This window comes from Bubalus kerabau, chromosome X (assembly GCF_029407905.1).
Source record: "Bubalus kerabau isolate K-KA32 ecotype Philippines breed swamp buffalo chromosome X, PCC_UOA_SB_1v2, whole genome shotgun sequence".
Taxonomy (NCBI): Eukaryota; Metazoa; Chordata; class Mammalia; order Artiodactyla; family Bovidae; genus Bubalus; species Bubalus kerabau.
Window position 1 is genome coordinate 153,363,179 of NC_073647.1, and position 19,029 is coordinate 153,382,207.

The 19,029-nt window shown below is 43.5% G+C and overlaps 1 protein-coding gene and 1 long non-coding RNA gene across 5 annotated transcripts in view; one reads left to right on the plus strand and one right to left on the minus strand.

Annotated features, from left to right (window-relative positions):
• LOC129639907 (carbonic anhydrase 5B, mitochondrial) overlaps positions 1 to 19,029 on the plus strand; it is a 27,380-nt gene continuing 8,351 nt past the window's right edge. For 3 of the 4 annotated variants that reach the window (XM_055565203.1, XM_055565205.1, XM_055565206.1), the window contains exons 1-3: positions 45 to 113; positions 8,963 to 9,157; positions 16,407 to 16,604. In XM_055565203.1, the coding sequence (XP_055421178.1) occupies positions 9,016 to 9,157; positions 16,407 to 16,604 (340 nt within the window). In that variant the 5' untranslated portion in view covers positions 45 to 113; positions 8,963 to 9,015. Of the gene's footprint in view, positions 139 to 8,962; positions 9,158 to 16,406; positions 16,605 to 19,029 lie in introns of all 4 variants that reach the window. The other variant, XM_055565204.1, reaches the window with a different exon arrangement.
• LOC129639910 (uncharacterized) overlaps positions 12,405 to 19,029 on the minus strand; it is a 19,452-nt gene continuing 12,827 nt past the window's right edge. Inside the window, exon 3 of the long non-coding RNA XR_008708665.1 lies at positions 12,405 to 12,817. This is a non-coding gene — a long non-coding RNA (uncharacterized LOC129639910). The remainder of the gene's footprint in view (positions 12,818 to 19,029) is intronic.

The following is a 19,029-nucleotide window of genomic DNA, read 5'->3' on the forward strand; positions in this document are numbered from 1 at the left end:
CATATGGGGCGTGACCTAGAGGTACGCGCTTGGTCAGGGCTGTGGGCGAGATGGAGGCGTGGCTACGATGGCCAAGCGCTCCTGCTGCGAGTCCGTGACGAGCGAGCCGCAAGGTTCGTTCTCTGGGGAAAGGCTCAGGTAAGGATGGGTAGCCACGTAGATTGGGGACTATACCGGAGGCAGGCCGGGTCTCGGAGCCCGGACAGCTGTTGGTCCTGCGAATAGTTGCCGGGGGACTGCGGAGGTCCGTAGGGCATCGCCCCCACCTGTTCTCGCCCCGGAGACCTCTTTTACTGTGGGAGTCACCAACCAAATGGCTGCACCTCCTTTAGGATTATTTGCAGTCGACGGGTAAACAGCTGTCCCAGGGAACTTGTCGGGGCATAAGGGTAGTTACTTGGGAGGGAGTTTTGCTAGGGGTGGTTGGATGTGAATAACTCAAGAAAGTCCAACCTGCTGTGAAATAGCTTGAAATTGGAATAAGGACTACAAATCTGAGATTGCAGATCCAAAAACCGAGGCACAGCAAACTGGGAATGACTTGGGTCTTCCCTGCATTTCTCCCCCCTCCCCCCCCATATGTCTGGGTCTGAGAACGAAGTCATAACCACCCCCAGGGCAGGGTATCTGCAGCACAGCTGTGTCACGTGGACAAATCTGAGCGTTCTCCATTCCACAATTCCCTCTTGCCTTTTTGTTTTGTGCCCCGCCCCAGAACTGGAGGAGAATCTCTATAGTACAAACATTGTTGATGTCTGTTTTGAGTCTTTGTGGCATTCAGTGTTAAAATTCAGTGTTAAATGCTACTGCCCTGAGGCTGGTGCCAACTTGTTAATATAAGTGCCCTCCCCTCTGGCGTCTTTTCACTGGGAAACTGAGAAATTTGAGAAGTTAATGTGTACACCTTGATTTGGACAGAACTTGTTCTCACCCAGCCACTGAAAACCACATTGCTTTCTGCTTCCCCTTCTTCTTCCTTTACTACTAATCTGGCCATCTTCACTCTGCTATTAAAAACCTTGCTGGAATATGCAAGGGAGTAGCTAGATTTCTCTGAGGGAAGCTGTCCCAGACCCTACCCCTCTCCTCCCTTGCACATCCTACAGAAGGATCACTGTTTTTGCACATTTGGGGGAATGGAAAGCCTTTCAGCTATCTGGAGCTTTCTTCCTTTACTCAGACAATTTTTACATAGTAGCAGGACTAAAATTCACCAAAAGGTCAAGAGCAGCAGGACACCATTCTCTCTGTACACTCCTGCCTTGTTGTCCTAGGAGCCAGGCAAAAGGCTGTGACTGCTCACAGTCAGAACTCAATAAAGACTGAGTGACTTATGAGGAAATATGTGTATTTTGGAAATCTGATGGAAGGAGGGAAATGCATTTCATCTCATTGGTCGCACTGGGGAAGTTAATTGCAGCACGCAAAACAGCTACTAGAAATGTATTCTGAAACCTTTGTCAATCCCAGATTTGGATCCTGCTATCAGAGAAGTGGGTGAGAAGAAACTCAGCTTTTTCAGTCAAGACATGGCAACATAACCCCTAATTTCCATGTCAGGGAACTGCAAAAGGCTTGCTTCCTTTGGAAATGAAGAGGTGAGAAACAGAAAAGTGAATCTGATGAGAATCAGGCATTTTTTTTCAACGTAATTGTAACCTTTAGTCACAGTACCTTTTTTTTTTTTTTGCTGTTTTGCATGTATTATAAATTGCTTAATCAGGCAGAGTTCAAATTACTGTCGTTTAATGCATGATTTATGAATGATTTTTTAAAGGCTTTCAGAATCTTTTTTTTCCTCACACATTTCCAAGTCTGCAAAACAGATAAGGGATGTATTAGTAAGATCCAGGGACATACATAAATAATTAGCAATAACAAAGGCTCTTCTGGGGCCCCTTCATCCCATGGTCCCATCTTTAAGGACACACATAAGTAAGGACAGATTTTCTGTGACACCCCATAATGTCTGCTAGTAGTTCACTGTTAGGTATTATGGTTGATAATTAAACATTTGTGGTTTCACTAGCTTGGGCTTTATAAGACCCATGGGTAAATTTAAATAACCACCTCACCTCTCAATAAATTCTACCTTTTAATGTAACAGAGGGGATTGGCCTTTGGCTTTAGCATAAATAATCTCATGTATTGTTACAGGTATTGTAACTGAGCATTAGCTAACTTTTCTTTCTATTCGGATTTCCCTGGAACCTTCTTGCCCCTGACCTTTGATGCTCCCTTCCTTCCTTGATTGCATTTGACTTCCCTTTCTCTGCTGCTGCTGCTGCTAAGTCGCTTCAGTTGTGTCCGACTCTGTGCGACCCCATAGATGGCAGCCCACCAGGCTCCCCCATCCCTGGGATTCTCCAGGCAAGAATACTGGAGTGGGTTGCCATTTCCTTCTCCAATGCATGAAAGTGAAAAGTCAAAGTGAAGTCGCTCAGTCGTGTCCGACTCTTAGAGACCTCATGGACTACAGCCTACCAGGCTCCTCTGCCCATGGGATTTTCCAGGCAAGAGTACTGGAGTGGGGTGCCATTGCCTTCTCCATCCCTTTCTCTAGGCCTCCCTAATCACTCCATTTTGTTAGTCTCCCTCTAGATACCTGTTACCCCTGGGGGAGGGGATTTTGCTTCTTTTTCTAGCCTCAGGTCTCCTGAGCAGCAGCGCTGCACTGCCAACTCTCCCTAGACCTCTGCTCTTGCCTGCCCCCACCCCAGTACCTCAAATCCAGTAGGGTTAGCAATAAGAGCACCATCTTCCCCTCCTTGCCCGCTGTGCCCAGTTCTGTTTCTCTGTTCAGGGATTCATCCTCGTTCTACCATGAGCTAGACTATTCTACCATATTCTCTCACTTGAATTATCGGAATTTCATTTCAAACTCCACATACCCAAACCCGATCTACGGATTTCCCACCCAAAACCTTTTCCACACACAGCCTTCCCATCTCAGTTCATGGCAACTCCATCCTTGCAGTTGTTTAGGCCAAGAATCTGCCAGTGTTCCTTGACTGCTTTCTTTCACATCTTACAGCCTGTGTCCCCAAGATACAGCCAACGCCCAACCACTTCCCACCACGTCCACTGCAGCGTCCTTAGTTGTAGCCCCTGGATTATCCTGAATGGGGTCCCTGCTTCTTTCTTACATTCTGGTCATTTTCCAATAGGGTACCCTGAATGACATTTTTAAAATGTATTTCAGATTAAATTCCTCCTCTACTCTAAAAACTCTACTGTGTCCCCACAGTGGGGAACCTTTACAATGGCCTAGAAATCTGCTTAGCATTCATTACCTCTGGACCCCATCTCGTACTGCCTTACTTCTGCTTTGCTGCACTCCTGCCATATTGGCCTCCTCACTGTCCCCTGAATGTGCCAGACAAGCTCCCACCTCAGGGTTTTTGCACAGGCATTTCCCTCTACCTGGAATAACCCTCCTCCTGAAAGCCATATAACTAATTCTTTCACCTCTTTCTCAATAAGGTCTCTCCTGAGCAATTTCACCTTCTCAATAAGGTCTTTGCTCAAATTTCACCTTCTCAATAAGGTCTCTCCTGAGCAATTTATTTAAAACCCAACACCCCCTCCCCTGTAGCACTACAAATTCACCTTACCCTGCTCTACTTTTCACTGAATGTATTTTAGTTTAATTGTCCACAACGTTGCTATTTATCATATTTGATTGATGTCCTCATGAGTGACAGAATAAGAGTGATGGATTGAATGGCTTTCCTGGCTCCCCTCTTTGCCCAGTCCCATCCATCCTGTGCCGAGCTGACAGAGTCATCAGAAACCATCAGTGCTTCATCCTGTACACATGGAATAACATCTGAAAGTCACCTTGTCTCTTGGAAATTAATATTCCCTTAATTAATCTCAAATCTCTATCCAGCTCTACATTCCACTGTGTTCCCTGAGTATCTGCTTAGCCAACACCTTGAAAAATATTCATAGAAGACTTGGGATGATGGGAAGTTCTGATACACTTGGCTTTGTTACAAAAAAAAGGATTTGGGTTTTGTTTTTGTCTAAAAACACAAAAGGTAATCTTCAGAGTCAGTGTTCTCCTTCAGTGAGGTCAACGGCATTCTTAGGGGACACAGGTTCAGCTCTCCAGACTACTACATGCACCCCACCCCTGGGTGGGCCCTGGGGAGACTACTGTGAGTGAGGGTCATGTTAGATCGTCTGGAGCTCTCGTTTCCCCCTAGCCCTAGACAGCCAGTGTCAAAGTGGACAGGAGACACTTCCTCTGGGCCATGTGTCATTAGCCTCAGTGCTGTTCACAGACAGCACGACTGTAGCTTGCAGGGCAGTCCCCCACTGGCCACGGCCCCAGCAGTCAGCCCCAGCCTATGATGTCAGCTCACCCTGGCCTCAGTGCTTTCCTGATTGCTCTCTGTGGAGCTAGACCAAGGATCAGTTACCCAGACTTCTCCAGGTGCCATGCCAACAGGCCTCAGATTCCCCACCCAGCTCCATAGGCAGGGCCAAGTGTGTGCCCATTTTTCTGTACAATTCCCTCAGTCATCAGGCATGTCTGTGGCCTTGTCTTATCACGACCTTCCCTTTGAAGGACAAACCAGTATCTTACACTTGGCACTGGGCATTAGTAAGTGTCTTCTACCATCCAGATTGTAAGCAAGAAAGGAGTCCTTTTTCACATGTTTGTCCACCTCTTCTGACAGTGACATTGATTACTGAACAAACCCAAGGCTCTTCCCATTTCAACTCAACCCCAGTCGTCCTCTCTGGCCTTGGCTCTTAAGCAGTCCATCCATCCCCTAAATTTCCTTATCATTCCTCCCCGGCCATCTCTCTGCCTTTGCCCCACCTGTTAAAACTGTCCCCTGTGACCCATGGTTCCAGATGATACCTGTTCCTGAAAGTTAAAGCCTCTACCCTCTATGTTCTCATTGAATTAAATCAGGGCTGTCATCAGATCTGACTTTGATTAAGAAGTATTTAATTATGCTAAGTGAGATAAGCCAGACTCAGGGAAAAAAAAATTCTGAGTCCACTGTGGAGTAGGCAAGTACATGGAGACAGAAAGAATAGAGGTTCCTGGGGGCTATGAAGTGGGAAGGAATGGGGAGTTATTGTTTAATGGATACAGAGCTTGTTTTGAGGATGATGAAAAAGTTTTGGGTATAGATAGTGGTGATGGTTACACAACATTGTGAATGTATTTAATGCCACTGAGCTGTATACTTTAAAAAGGTGAAAACAATATGTATATTTTACTACAATGAAAAAGTAACTTAAAGAGAGAAGTTATTTGTTTAAATAGCTTTTCTTTGTAGATGGCAAGCTTGTGAGAATAAGGAGAAAACATAACTATTATCTTAACCCAGCACAATGCTTTGCATGAGATAATCACTCATTATTGCTTCAATACAGGAATGGAAGTCAATGGAAAGAAGAGCAGAATTAAGGCAAGGTTTCCCCATATCTCTTAGCAGTTTTGAAATTTTACAAATTGATTTTATCAGAGAGAATCCTATTTAGTTGGAATTACTTGATAATACTGTCTTAAAAAGAAAATAATGACGTTAAAAATCATCTAAAGCTGCTTTGTAGTTTCTTAATTTTTGTACTTATATCATGGGTAGCATTTTAGCAAATTCAATTTGAGTAATAATAATTTTCATTTATGTAATACTTAACAGGATTTTCTGGGCTTTTCTCAGATCTTACACTATTTGAAGTCACAGAAAGTCAACTTCTTGTGCAGTGTTACTGAATGACTGTTTTTCCTGCTCCTCTGGTTCTGGATTCTTTCTTGCATAAATTGAAGGACGTACATTAAATCTTAATCTTTTTTGTTTTCTTTGCGGCTGTGCTGTGCGGCATGCAAGATCTTAGTTACCTGATCAGGGATTGAACCCATGCCCCCTGCATTGGGAGCCTTAACCACTGGACTGCCAGGGAACTCCCTTCAGTCTTAATCTTAAACATTTCCATTCATATACTCCTTTGACCCTGCTGACCCGTGATTATAGATTATGCTGTTTCATGCTAGACATAGTCTTATAAATTAGAAGCATAAAGTTCTGAACCTGAGCGCTAATCCAAGATTAGAGTGGAGATATCAAGAGAGAAATGAAGTGTTTACTTTAAGGGATAGGTAGGCATTGAGAAAGTATCTGGTTACTGGGCTGTTGTGCTGTTTTTAAGTTTAAAAAATTGATAGTTTTCATATTCTGCCAATAAACTATTGCCAAAGGCTATTTCATACAGATAATTTTCATGGAGAACAAACTATGAATTTGGAGGATATTTTCCCTGGCTTCCCTGATAGCTCAGTTGGTAAAGAATCTGCCTGCAATGCAGGAGACCTGGGTTCGATCCTTGGGTTGGGAAGATCCCCTGGAGAAGGGAAAGGCTACCCACTCCAGTGTTCTGGCCCGGAGAATTCCATGGACAGTCTATGGGGTCACAAGAGTTGGACACGACTGAGTGACTTTCACTTTCACTTTCATATGGAAAATAAAATCATTGATAAGTTTCTAAGATTTCTTGGATTTGTTTCAAATAATTCAGAGAGGGGAAGTGGTGGGTTGGACACAAATAAAACCTGCTTAGCCACCAAGAGATAATTGATGAAATGCAGTACCAAGTACATAGGTGGTTTTATTACAGTATTTTCACTATTTCTATAAGTTTGAAGTTTTCCAAGTAAAAAAATTTTAAAAATCAGAAATAGATTCTGAATTGATGTGGCAAATTGTCCACTCTTTAACCTTGCTCAGTTAATTCAGTTAATGATATTTCAAATATTAAGATTTTTGAAAACAAGGTACTCATTTGACTCAAGGCACTATCAAGATAATGTCTTGAAATTTCATTATCAGTCTCTATTTGAAATCGTGTCAGACTTTGCATATCTTAAATAAGGTATATTTTTACATACCCACGCCCTTAAAAATGTGTATATGCAAACATACACATAAAACTATGAACAAAAGTGATTTTAACTTGGTTTGAGAATATCAAATACCCTCTGGCAATGCAGACACACTTTAGGTGTCACTGGCCTAAAGACCCTAGGTAGGGAGCTAGGCTTGCAGGAGAGGAGCCTCCCTGGGAGTCACGAGCTCCCTATCAGTCTCCTTTAGACCATGCACCTCCACTCCCTTAGTTCAGTGTGTTCATTGGCAAAGTGATGTGTACAACAGAGGGCATGGCCCCGGGCTGAAAGGCAGGCTTGTCACCACGCTGTGCTTCATGTTACAATACGGGTGTGGGCACATGGTTTGTGGGGAGCCAGTTATAGAGATCTGTCTGGAGCCCTCACTTGTGCTTTGCAGGGCAGTGACAGGAAGTAACTCTGTTCTCTGTGTCCTGCGTTCACTGGACACACCTTAGGTGTGATTTTCTTTCCTTTCCCTTGGGTGCAGCCTTGTCTCCTCCAGCTCGGAGCTAGCAGTGACAAGGGCAGCAGTACAGGCAGAAGGGATAGTTCATGGCTAATTAATTGCAGTGAAGTATATGAACAGAGGGAGGATGAAAGGAGAATGTGTCCCTCCTTGCTCAGCATCGCTTGGGGTCATGTGCTTTTTCTGTATCTAACGCTCTTCTTGGGGAAACATGCTATGAATGAATAAAGTTCAGGTCAGTAAGTGATGTGTCTTCTTGTCCCCTCAGTTTCCCTTTTGGTGCCTTTGCACCCCAGTCAAGGCCAAATTGCTGAGAGGCCTCCTTTGCCAGGACAAAGCAGACTCAGGAGGTACCAATACCTGCTGAGAACTGGTTTGGTGTGTGTTTTCTTTCCCATATGATGTGCATTTTATTGAGGCAAAATTCACACAACATAAGATTAGCTATTTTATCTTTAATATTTTGGCTGCAGTGCGTGGCCTGTGGGATCCCAGTTCCTGACCAGGGAGAATCCAGGTCCCCTGCAGTGGAGTGAGGAGTCTTAATCACTGGATCACCAGGGAATTCTCCAAATTAGCCATTTTAAAATGTACAGTTCAGAGGCATTTAGTACAGTCCCAATGTTATGTAACAACTACCTCTATCTAGTTCCAAAACAATTATATCACCCAAAAGAAAACCCCATGCCCATTCAGCAGTTAGTCCCCATTTCCCCATCTGCTCAACCTGTTTTCTGTCTCTGTAGATTTCCCTATTCTGAGTATTTCATATGAATGAAATCATACCATACGTGACCTTCTGTGTCTGGCTTCTTTCACTTAGCACACTGTTTTCGAGGTTCAGCACATTATAGCATGTACGAGGACTTCATTCTTTTTTATGCCCTACTTCATCTTTACTACCTCCCAGCACCCAACAGAGTGTTTAAGAGCAAAGAAAGGTTAAAATGAAAATGTTTACTGGCAGAATTCCCAAGCTGTGAGGTTAGGTTAGGTTCACATATTCAGGAAGGTTTCTCTTTCAGATCAGGCAGAACTATGGGAGTCCTTCGGGTCTTACATGTAGGGATATGAGACCTACCTCTTTAAAGGACACACTAGCATTTAAAAGTGTTTCAAAAACTACCCATGAGTATTTTCAGGGGATATATCTTGTTTTTTTTTTTTTTTTTAAGCAGTCCAGATGCAAATTGATTTTTTTTTTAATTCAGGCTGCCTGGAGGAAACTTTAATCTTTGGTTTCTCCTAAATATCAGAACCATGCTGGACTATTAATCTGAATTTCAAGGAGTAAATTTTTGTTTTTAATTTAAGAAACTGTATTGTTATCAGTCTTTCATTTTGTGGATTAAGAGAGTCCTTTCTCTGAACTGCTAATATTTAGTAACCCTAAGGGAAAGGCAAGGCGCCTGAGTCAGTCATCTGGACCTGCTAATGAGGTGAACAATGCGTTTGGGGAATAAAAGTGGATAAATGACTGACTCTCATTTGGCCTCCCCTCCTATGTACTAATAATCTGAATGTTTTCCACATGATCGGGACCTCTATTATTTATGGCTTTGCCTCTTCTGTCCTGCCTCTAGGTTATTAGGTTTCTGCAAGCTACTGGAGAGCTGATCAAGATTTTAAGCTAAAGATGGTGATGATGAGTCACCTGAGGGCCATTCTTCAAGCCTCTCCATGCAAGACACTGTGGAGAAGGTTCCAGATTCCGAGGTCCATGCCTGCAAGGCCTTGCAGCCTCTACACCTGCACTTACAAATCCCGGAACCGAGTCCGTGAGTACATGGCTGCCTGGACAGAGCGGAAGCCTGGTTGTTTCCTAAGAGCCATGTGTGTTGAGTGTGTGCAGCTCTGATGTCAGTGGCATTCCAGACTGGGATTAGATGCCTTGAGGAGAATACCCCATTATTTCTCTGTTCCCCCTAACTTTATTGAACTACAGCTGACCTAAGTCTGAGGCACACATCATGATGATGTACTCTGGAACATTCCATCCCTCATTAGAAATTGCAGAAGAATTACTTGTAGCTGACCAGCCCGTGTGTGCTTTGCTGTGACCCGCAGATCAGGGGAGGTGGCAGATGGTCTTCCCTGACTCCACGGCACTGCTGCCACTGGGTGCTCATTCCATGCTGTTGGGGCTGGACTGTGCACACAGATGTTGCATGGCATCCCTAACTGTCCCAAGACCTCCCTAAAGGTCCCCTGGAGGCAAAGTGACACTGGCACAGAACCCCTGGGATGATAGGAGAGGATAATGTATGTGATGGTGGAGACATGAGTTTAATGCACTGGTTAAGTGTATCTGCCAAATAGTTATTTTCTATATTTTCCACCATTCACAGTGAATCCACACAGTTTTCCAGTGTTGGCTTGCTTCCAGATTGTAGGTTTCTCGACTTTTCCTCCTTGGGCTTACTCTCTCTGACCTTATTTGCACATTAAAAAAGGAATTTATGAGCAATGCCAATCTAGCTAAATCCATTGCCTTGAAACTGCTTCATATATATATTTTTATTGTAAGTTTATTTTGTTTCTTCCATCATTGACTGTGTTCTCATTGAACCAAACTGGCCTGAGTCATAATAAATTTCTGGTTGCTGGGTGTGGCTTCCTACCAGCAAGCCCACATCCTCCCCAGAATGGCTTCTTCTCAACACTGGCACTTTGCGGTCTAAGGCTAAAAATGGGAAAAAATTAGTCATATTTATCTAGTTACTAACAGAAAGGTTTTTTTAACAGAAACTTGAAAGTTAAGGGTCTAATATTCAATATGCTCATGTCTTTAGAATACTTTGCTCCTAGGGAATTCCCTGGTGGTCAAGCAGTTAGGACTCCACACTTTCACTGACAAGGGCCCTGGTTTGATCCCTGGCTGGGGAAGCAAGATACCACAAGCCTAGTGGTGGGGCCAAAAAAAAAACAAACCCATAAAACAGTTTGCTCCTTTTGGTAACAACAAAAACAAAAAGTGGTAGTGATGTAGGGATGAGGGGCTACCCTTGATTAATTTCCCACATCACATGTTCTTGTTTGTAGCTTACTAAGACAGACTGATGACAGTCATGATTTGGTTTTGCTTTAGACATTTATACTGTCCCTCTTTGTTTCACCCAGGATAATATTTGGTCTTTGCTGCCCTGAGCCATTGAGCATGTCCTGGTCCCTCATCTGTTTAGCTGTAAGGACAATACTCATTGTTCCTATAAACTCAGTACCTCAGCATAAGGCCCAGTGACCAAGAATGATCAAAAATTGTTGAGGGTTAGAAAAGATAATGTTCAAAGTCCTTAGCGAGCGCCTCCCACACAGCGAGAACTCAGTGCTCCAGTACCACAGTTGTTACGTCATCACCACCATCATCATGTCATATGCTCAGCAGCTCCCTCAGATGTCTGACCATTTTCAGGATCTGGGAAGCACAGCCAAGACTGACTAAGGAGGAGGAGGGTATGGCAGGTTGAGAAGCAGTGTTTCACTGGGGCCTGTGCCCTGTGCTCTACCTTTACTCCCCATCAGCCCCAGGCAATCACTGGTGTCAACTCAAAGTGCCATTTGCTGTGATCTCAAGTTACAGACAGTAAATGTTGACAGTCCTAACCCTGCGGACTGGTAATATGATAAAATAAAGATAAAAGCCTGCACCAGTTACCCAAAATGAAAAGAAAATCAATTACATTTCATGCATCACCTACTGAAATTGAGCCTAAATGTCTAGTCACGAGGAGCAGTCGTCACCATGAAGGATATTAGTGCTTTTCTACATGAGGAGATACAAGAACTGGGCTCATAAAATCGGCTCCTGAAAATATCTATCTGAAGACCTGTACTGCAGGTTTTCCCTGAGCACAGAGGGCCACATTTCTACTCTCAATCCTGATCTCCTTTCAGGTGGTGTTGAAAATCAGCAGCTGTAGCAATACATAATTTAATTCTTGCAGAGATGGATGGCAAGTGCCCATGGCAAATGCCAATCTGTAGCTGACAATAGCCACAAGTGCCTAGCACTTACTGTATCAGCCATTTTCATCATCAGAGAAAGTTCTAGTTTACAGTACTTATCTATTAATAACTGAACAGTGTTAGAAAACGGTTCTATTAGTGCGCCAATTAATTTTAAAGAATACCAATAAAGCCTGGAGAACAACAGTACTCAAAAGTTTGTTTTGCAATGTCTTCACAAAAAATTCTGTATTCCCCAGATAACAGAGGCTGGGATATCCAGAATGTGTTGTCTTCCATTAACTTTCAAATAATCTTGAGAAACCACGAACCTATTAAGAGCCCTTTGGAATTACAGTAACAGCCTCAGGGGTCTCTGCAGCCATTGATATTCAGTCGCTAAGTCATGTCCCACTCTTTCCAACCCCATGGACTGCAGCCCGCCAGCCTCCTCTGTCCTTCACTATCTCCCAGAGTTTGTTCAAAGTCATGTCCACTAACTTGATGATGCCATCCAACAAGCTCATCCTCTGTCATCCCCTTCTCCTCCCACCTTCAATCTTTCCCAGCATCAGGGTCTTTTCCAATGAGTCAGCTCCCCGCATCAGGTGGCCAAAATATTGGAGCTTCAGTTTCAGCATCAGTCCTTCCAATGAATATTCAGGGTTGATTTCCTTTAGGATGGACTGGTTGGATCTCCTTGCAGTCCAAGGGACTTTCAAGAGTCTTCTCCAGCACCACAACTCGAAAGCATCAATTGTTTGGTGCTCAGCTTTCTTTATAGTCTGACTCTCACATCCATACATGACTACTGGAAAAACCATAGCTTTGACTAGATGGACCTTTGTCAGCAAAGTGATGTCTCTTCTTTTGAATATGCTGTCTAGGTTTTTTCATAGCTTTTCTTCCAAGGAGCAAGTGTCTTTTAATTTCTTGGTAACAGTCACCGTCTACAGTGATTATGGAGTCCAGGAAAATAAAATCTGTCACTGTTTCCACTGTTTCCTCATCTATATGCCATGAAGTGGTGGGACCAGATGCCATGATTTTAGTTTTTTGAATATTGAGTTTTAAGCCAGCTTTTTCACCCTCATCAAGAGACTCTTTAGTTTCTCTGCACTTTCTGCCATTAGAGTGGTATTAGCTGCATATCTGGGAGAAGGCAATGGCACCCCACTCCACTACTCTTGCCTGGAAAATCCCATGGATGGAGGAGCCTGGTAGGCTGCAGTCCAGGGGGTCGCTGAGGGTCGGACACGACTGAGCGACTTCACTTTCACTTTTCACTTTCATGCATTGGAGAAGGAAATGGCAACCCACTCCAGTGTTCTTGCCTGGAGAATCCCAGGGACGGGGGAGCCTGGTGGGCTGCCGTCTATGGGGTCGCACAGAGTCGGACACGACTGAAGCGACTTAGCAGCAGCAGCAGCAGAAGCAGCAGCAGGAGGAGAACTCATTTTCCCTCTAGCCTTCTAGGGTCCTGGCTGAGGCCTCTGTAATAAGGCAGATTAACAGGAAAACAAACAAACAAAAAGGGTTTAATAACATGCATACCTCCTCGATAACATGGCAGTGACCCAGGAAAACAGTAATTCCTCCAGGTGGCCCTAGACACCACCTTCAATACCCACTCTAGCTACAGACAAAAGAAGCTGCTGAGACAGGGGTGTTATTAGAGATGACCAGGAAAAGCACATTCAACAAGGGTAAGGCTGTTCTACAGATCTAAGTCCTGCATTCTTGACTGATGAGTTTTTGGTGACTTAGTCATCCTCCTCTTCCTGATACTGAGAGGGAGACACCCTTTCAAATGGAGCTTTCTGCTGGAAATGTAAATTTCCTTTACAAATTGGTAACTTCCATTCTGTTTCTAGAGCTTCGCCTATGTCTGCTGTTTCTCAAAATAATCCTTATACCAAAGAGATATATTTGGGGGTTGCATATTCGGTTCCCTTCCACTACCCCAAAATATGCCTCTTTGACATATGGATTATTTTGAGCTGATTATTTTGAGACACTGCAGACAAAGAAGTGCTGGAAACAGAGTATAAATTACCAGGTTTTTTGCAAGATACATTTACATTAGAAAGGGGGCCTGTACCTGGAAGACAACTATTACTGGAGATAACTTTTTCACCTTTCTATAAACTTTGTTTAGGATGTATTTCCTCTTCTCACCTTCCTGTGAAATTCATTCCTCCCCTTTGAAGTCCCAGACTGGTCCCAGCCCTTAGCTCAATAGTATTTAAGCCACAATTTTCCAGATGCCTTTTCAGTTTTATATCCTTGTGGGGATTCCAGTAAGTAAGTAGGTAATTAATTTTTTTTCCTTCCTATAATCTGTCTTTTTATTACGGTGGGGGTGTGGGGGTCTCAGCTAAGGACCTAAAAGGCTGAGGGAAAATGATTTTTACTCCCCTACAGTAGCATATTGTGCTACCCTTCATATGTATATAATTATGCCTATGCCTATGTAATAAATGTGAGGGAAAAAGATCACAGTGTTGTGATTAAAAAATAAGAAGAGGTGATCATATTATATAAGAGGGTAGTGAGAGAAGATTTTACTGAGGAAGTGACAAGCCCAATATCTAAATGTAATAGGAGCCAGCCATAAACTCAATGAGGGGAAATTGACTTCTGAGGAGAAGGAAGAGCAGGAACTGAGGGGCTAAGGCAAGAATAAGCTTCTCAAGGGCTAAAAGCGATGCCCCTCCCCCATCCCAGCCCAGGCTGGAGCCATAGGTGATACAAGCACAAAGAAAAATCAAAGCCAGGAACCGTCACATAAACAAGAAATAAAGCCCAGCCAAGCACATGAGATCTAAGGGCTTTCATTAATGACACCTAATAGTGTGGTGTAGCCCCTTAAACTCTCCCCACACAAGAAGAAACTGGAAACACCGGCTCCGTTGTCAGAGCACGTAATCATCTTCCTGCTTTGAGGCAAAGTCTGAGCAACCATCAAGAAATCATTTTAATCTGTACTTTGTTAGAATGGAGGAAGAGAGAAGAGAACAAAAATGTGACTTTATCATTGGCAAAACAAGCCCTGGGCAAAAGCTGGCTTCTCTAAGGGGACAGTGACCAAGGGCTCCCTGATGGGGGTGGGAGGGAGGGGCGGGGGGATTGGGTTCCAAAAGGAGGAGGTGAGTGGGGGAAAGCCTGGAAGCTAAACTTGTGAATTGAAGGGCGTGAATTGATAGGAATATTATGACCATGCCTGCATGCTTTGCGACCCCATGACTGTAGCCCTCCAGGCTCCTCCATCCATGGAATTCTCCAGGCAAGATAACTGGAGTGGGTTGCCATTTCCTACGTCAGGGGATCCTCCCAACCCAGGGATCAAACTGAGTCTCTTGTGTCTCCTGCATTGGCAGGCGGATTCTTTACTACTGTGTCACCTGGGAGGCCCATTATGACCATAAAAGAGCCACTGAAGGAACAGGCCTGGTTTCCTCAGGCTGCTGTTTCTGTGGGTGAGGGAGAAGATTCTAGGCATTTCTTGAACAAAGTGGGGGGCCAATTAAAGGTGAAACAGGGCATCGTTTTAGGCATCTGCTAATCATTCCTGTCTTCCCTAGTCTCCATGGGAGACAGACCCTCACCAGCTGGTTCTGAAGGGTGTGAATGCTCAAAGCCTCAGTCCCCCTCTGGGCATCTCAAGGGAAATGTTGTCAGGTCTCTGATGGCAGTCAGCTTTAAGACTGACTCAGGGCTGTTCTGGGGGTTTCTGGAAGCTTTAAAATACCAAAGTAAACACTAACCAAATACAGCTTTTTAACCCAACAATACCATTTGGATAATTCATGCTCAGATTAAAGGGCATTTATCAAATTAGGAGCTACAGGGCACAATAAAGGGGAAGGAAGACATGGCTCCTGCCTGCAAGGAATCTGCATTCCAATCCAATAATAATATGATTATATGGTGCCAGTTCCCCTCATTTTTCACTTTAGATTTCTGAAACAGAAAGTTCTCCTGCTCTCGAGTACATTTTTGTTCTTCAGAAGTTACTTTATACCGAGGGAGAAAACCCACAACGTTGGGTTCAGACTTCTCTAGAGAAGAGATGATCTGCAGTATGTGAAAAGCTGAGCAGAAAAAAGGGAATACCCTGAGTTTGCCTGTTGCTTTTGGCTGTAGACCAAGATTTCTCAACTTTGGCACTACTGATATTTGGGACCATATAATTCTTGTGAAAGCCCGTTCTGCTACTATGTAGGATGTTTAGCTGCATCTCTGGCCTCTAGCCACTAGATGTCAGTAGCACCCTCCTCCAGTCGGACAACTCAAAGTGTCTCCAGACATTGCCAGATGTCCCCTGGGGTCCCCATAGCTCCCTCCTGTGAGAACCACTGGTCTAGAAACTACCTTGGCACGCTCTGTGTCTATACTGCGGGCCACTTGTAGAATCCCACTTGCGGCAGCTATCTCAGGAAGAGAACCATGTCCCGTGTAAGAGGAAACCAGAGGCAAGCCTGTTTTCTTCGGACAAGTGGAGTACCAGGGACCCTGCCATGCACAGAGGGGTTTGACTGGGCTGCAGCTGCCTTGTCACTTTCTCAAATCCTCAGGCTCGTTCTCGGCGGTGGGATGAGGTACAGAGGGGCACTGGTCATGATTTATCTCAATTCATATTTTGTCTGGTTTTCCTGCTGTCTGCTGCTTCTAAAGGGCAGAGACCTGGACAACCCGAATTACGCACGTGGAGTCTGTGCATCACAGGTGCATAGCTCTCTTTATTATAAGGAATTTGTTGAGATTTCTCAGAGACTTGCCACAAAGACCTAGCGCTTGACTCTGGTAGAAAAATCAGCACCAGTGATGCCGTGTGAGACAGAGTGTGCGTGTACCCCTGAACTTACAGTGTCATAGCTACGCAAGTGACAGACAGAACTCCAGGGACCTTAGCAATGCTAGCGTCTGGCCAGGCTTTGCAGGATGTCTGCCTAATCCTCACAGCTGGCTCCCATAAGACGTGAACTCAGAGGACACACCTCCGTGGGCCCATATGACCCCCGCGGTGAGGATTCCAGCTCGTGGGCCTCTCCATGACAGCCCCGATGTGCTTTCTCCTAGTGCACCCGCTCTGGGAGAAAGTGGACCTGGCCCCGGCGGGTGAGCGCCAGTCGCCCATCAACATCCGGTGGAAGGACAGTGTCTACGATCCTGGCTTACAACCGCTCACCATCTCTTATGACCCGACCACGTGCCTCCACGTCTGGAATAACGGGTACTCTTTCCTCGTGGAATTTGAAGATTCTGCAGATAAATCAGGTGAGAGCCAGACCCGTGGTCTCATCCGGAGTTAAAGGGACAGCTTCATGTCCGCACAGCCCCGGGAACTCTTTCGGTAACAGTGGTATGGGACTCACTGGACTTACTTTCATAATGTATGGAAGAAGGCCCTTCTCTTTTTTATGAACGTTTTCCTCTCGTATCGGTAGTATTTTTCATTAGTGAACAAATATCTCTATAGAGAGAATTTGTAAGTGATAAAAAGATAGGCTTTGAAATTAAACCCTTGCTAGAAATTTCTTTTGCATATGTGTATTGCATATGTACAAATTTTCTCTGCTTGCTGACTTTACAAGACACTTTTATTTAGACTGTAATATTATTTAAATAGATCTAACTGATGAGACTACAATACCACTGAAATGGGGCAAAAAGCATATTCATGTGTGCATGAGGTTACAGTCTAAACTAGTTAAGAGACCAATGGTGTATAAGAAAAATGGAAACTCATGTTCTGTTAATTTTGTTAAACAATATTACCTAGCGTAAATGAAGCACAATTTAAAAGAGATTTTAAAATTCAAATATTATATTGCTTTTACATCTACTTTTTTTCAGCCTATCCAGATATACACTAATCTAATGACTTCAAAGTTTACCTGAAACTTTTAGTGTCTATTGAAAACCATGTGATTAATTCTATGCAGGATTCTTTTTTCAAACTGAATTTGATAGTATCAAATAATCTTAATTTGTCTGAAATAATTGTTACTTGAAATAATGTATCTTAAGCAATGATTGATCCATGGCTCAGCAGGCAAAGAATCTGCCTGCAATGCAGGAGACACAGGTTTGATCCCTGGGTCGGGAAGATCCCCTGGAGGAGGAAATGGCAACCCACTCCAATCTTCCTGGCTGGAGGATCCCATGGAGAGAGGACCCTGGCAGGCTACAGTCTGTGGGGTCGCAAAGAGTCAGACATGACTGAGCAACTAAGCACATGATCCATCTTAAGGAATGGTTCTCAGCCACTGGCAGTTTTGCTACCCCTCCCTCCCCAGGGACTAGGGACACGGCAACATCTATAGGCATTTTGGTTGTCACATTGGGAGGAGTGTGCTATCAGCATCTCGTGGGTCGAGGCCACAATCACCAGCATTTATGAAGAGTTATCCAGCTTCAAATATCAATAGATGCACTCGCTGGAGAGCATTTGTTTCTATTACCAATACTGATACAGTAATTAAATTTGATTTTTATTAGGTCTAAATCATCCTTTATTGCAAAAAAAAATCAATAGAGCTAAGATTGAGAAACTTTGATTTTCTCTCATGAAGGTGAAATGCATCCATGAAAGTGTTAATGAATAAAGTTAAAAGTATATCTTAGAACTTCCCTGGTGGTCCAGTCATTAAGAATCTGCCTGTTAGTGCAGGGTACATGGGTTCAATCCCCGGTCTGAGAAGATTCCACATGTGGCCGGGCAGGATTTCAGTTTCACCCAACAGATTAGACTGAACATTTGCAAAACTCATGCTCACAATATGGAGCTGGCATAGAAAAATAAGAATTTTTTAGATTACTCTTTAGTATCATCCTCTTACTAATTTAGTGAATCATGTGGTATTATTTTCTGTACTTCCCCTAGCCCTCAAAGAAAAGTAGTCATTGGTGTCTTTGCTCACCCTTACAAAACTCCTTTTTTTTTTAAACTCTTTCTTTTCAAAAAAGGAAATTATGTAAAACATTTATGAAAGCCAGTAAGATAAACAGTAGACCACTACATGACATAGCCAAAGTATTTGGACCTCTGGATGACTGTACTCAGTCATTTGCATACATAAAATTCAACTAATGAGGCAGTAAACTCTAAAATAATTAATACAGATGAGATGGAAGATTTGGTTTTCCCGTTGTATGGTTTAACCATGAACAGACATCGCCAGGGTCTGCTCAGATGCCAGAAATGAGGAACTAACAGCTTCAGCAAATTAAAGCAAAAAAAAACAAAACTGCACAACCCAAAGCCTGAGGAAGGATGACTTTTAAAACTCGTATCTGACATTTCCCCTATAATGTACTGATTTCAGTAGTTCCAGAAAGTAAAGTATGTGGATGACTCACATTGTTCACTCTGTCGCAACGGAGATAGGTGATAGTTTTTGATTTGCAAATTTCCTTTTCCATTTCAATGTAAGGAAAAGAAACACTGTTATCTTCAAAAATTGAAAAGCAAAGTGCTGGCGCATAAAAAAGAAAGTATCTTTTGTACCTGTATTTCAGTTTTATAAGACTGTTAGATAAATATGCTGAGAGAAATTTGCATTTTATTGTGCATAAAAAACACTGGGCATAGTAAATATAGACCATAAAACTAAGGCAAGAATTAGCCTTTAACAATTGTGTGCAGCTTGGAGTATAGTTAAATCCTGGTGTCATTCCGAGTGCAGGTTTTGCCCTTACA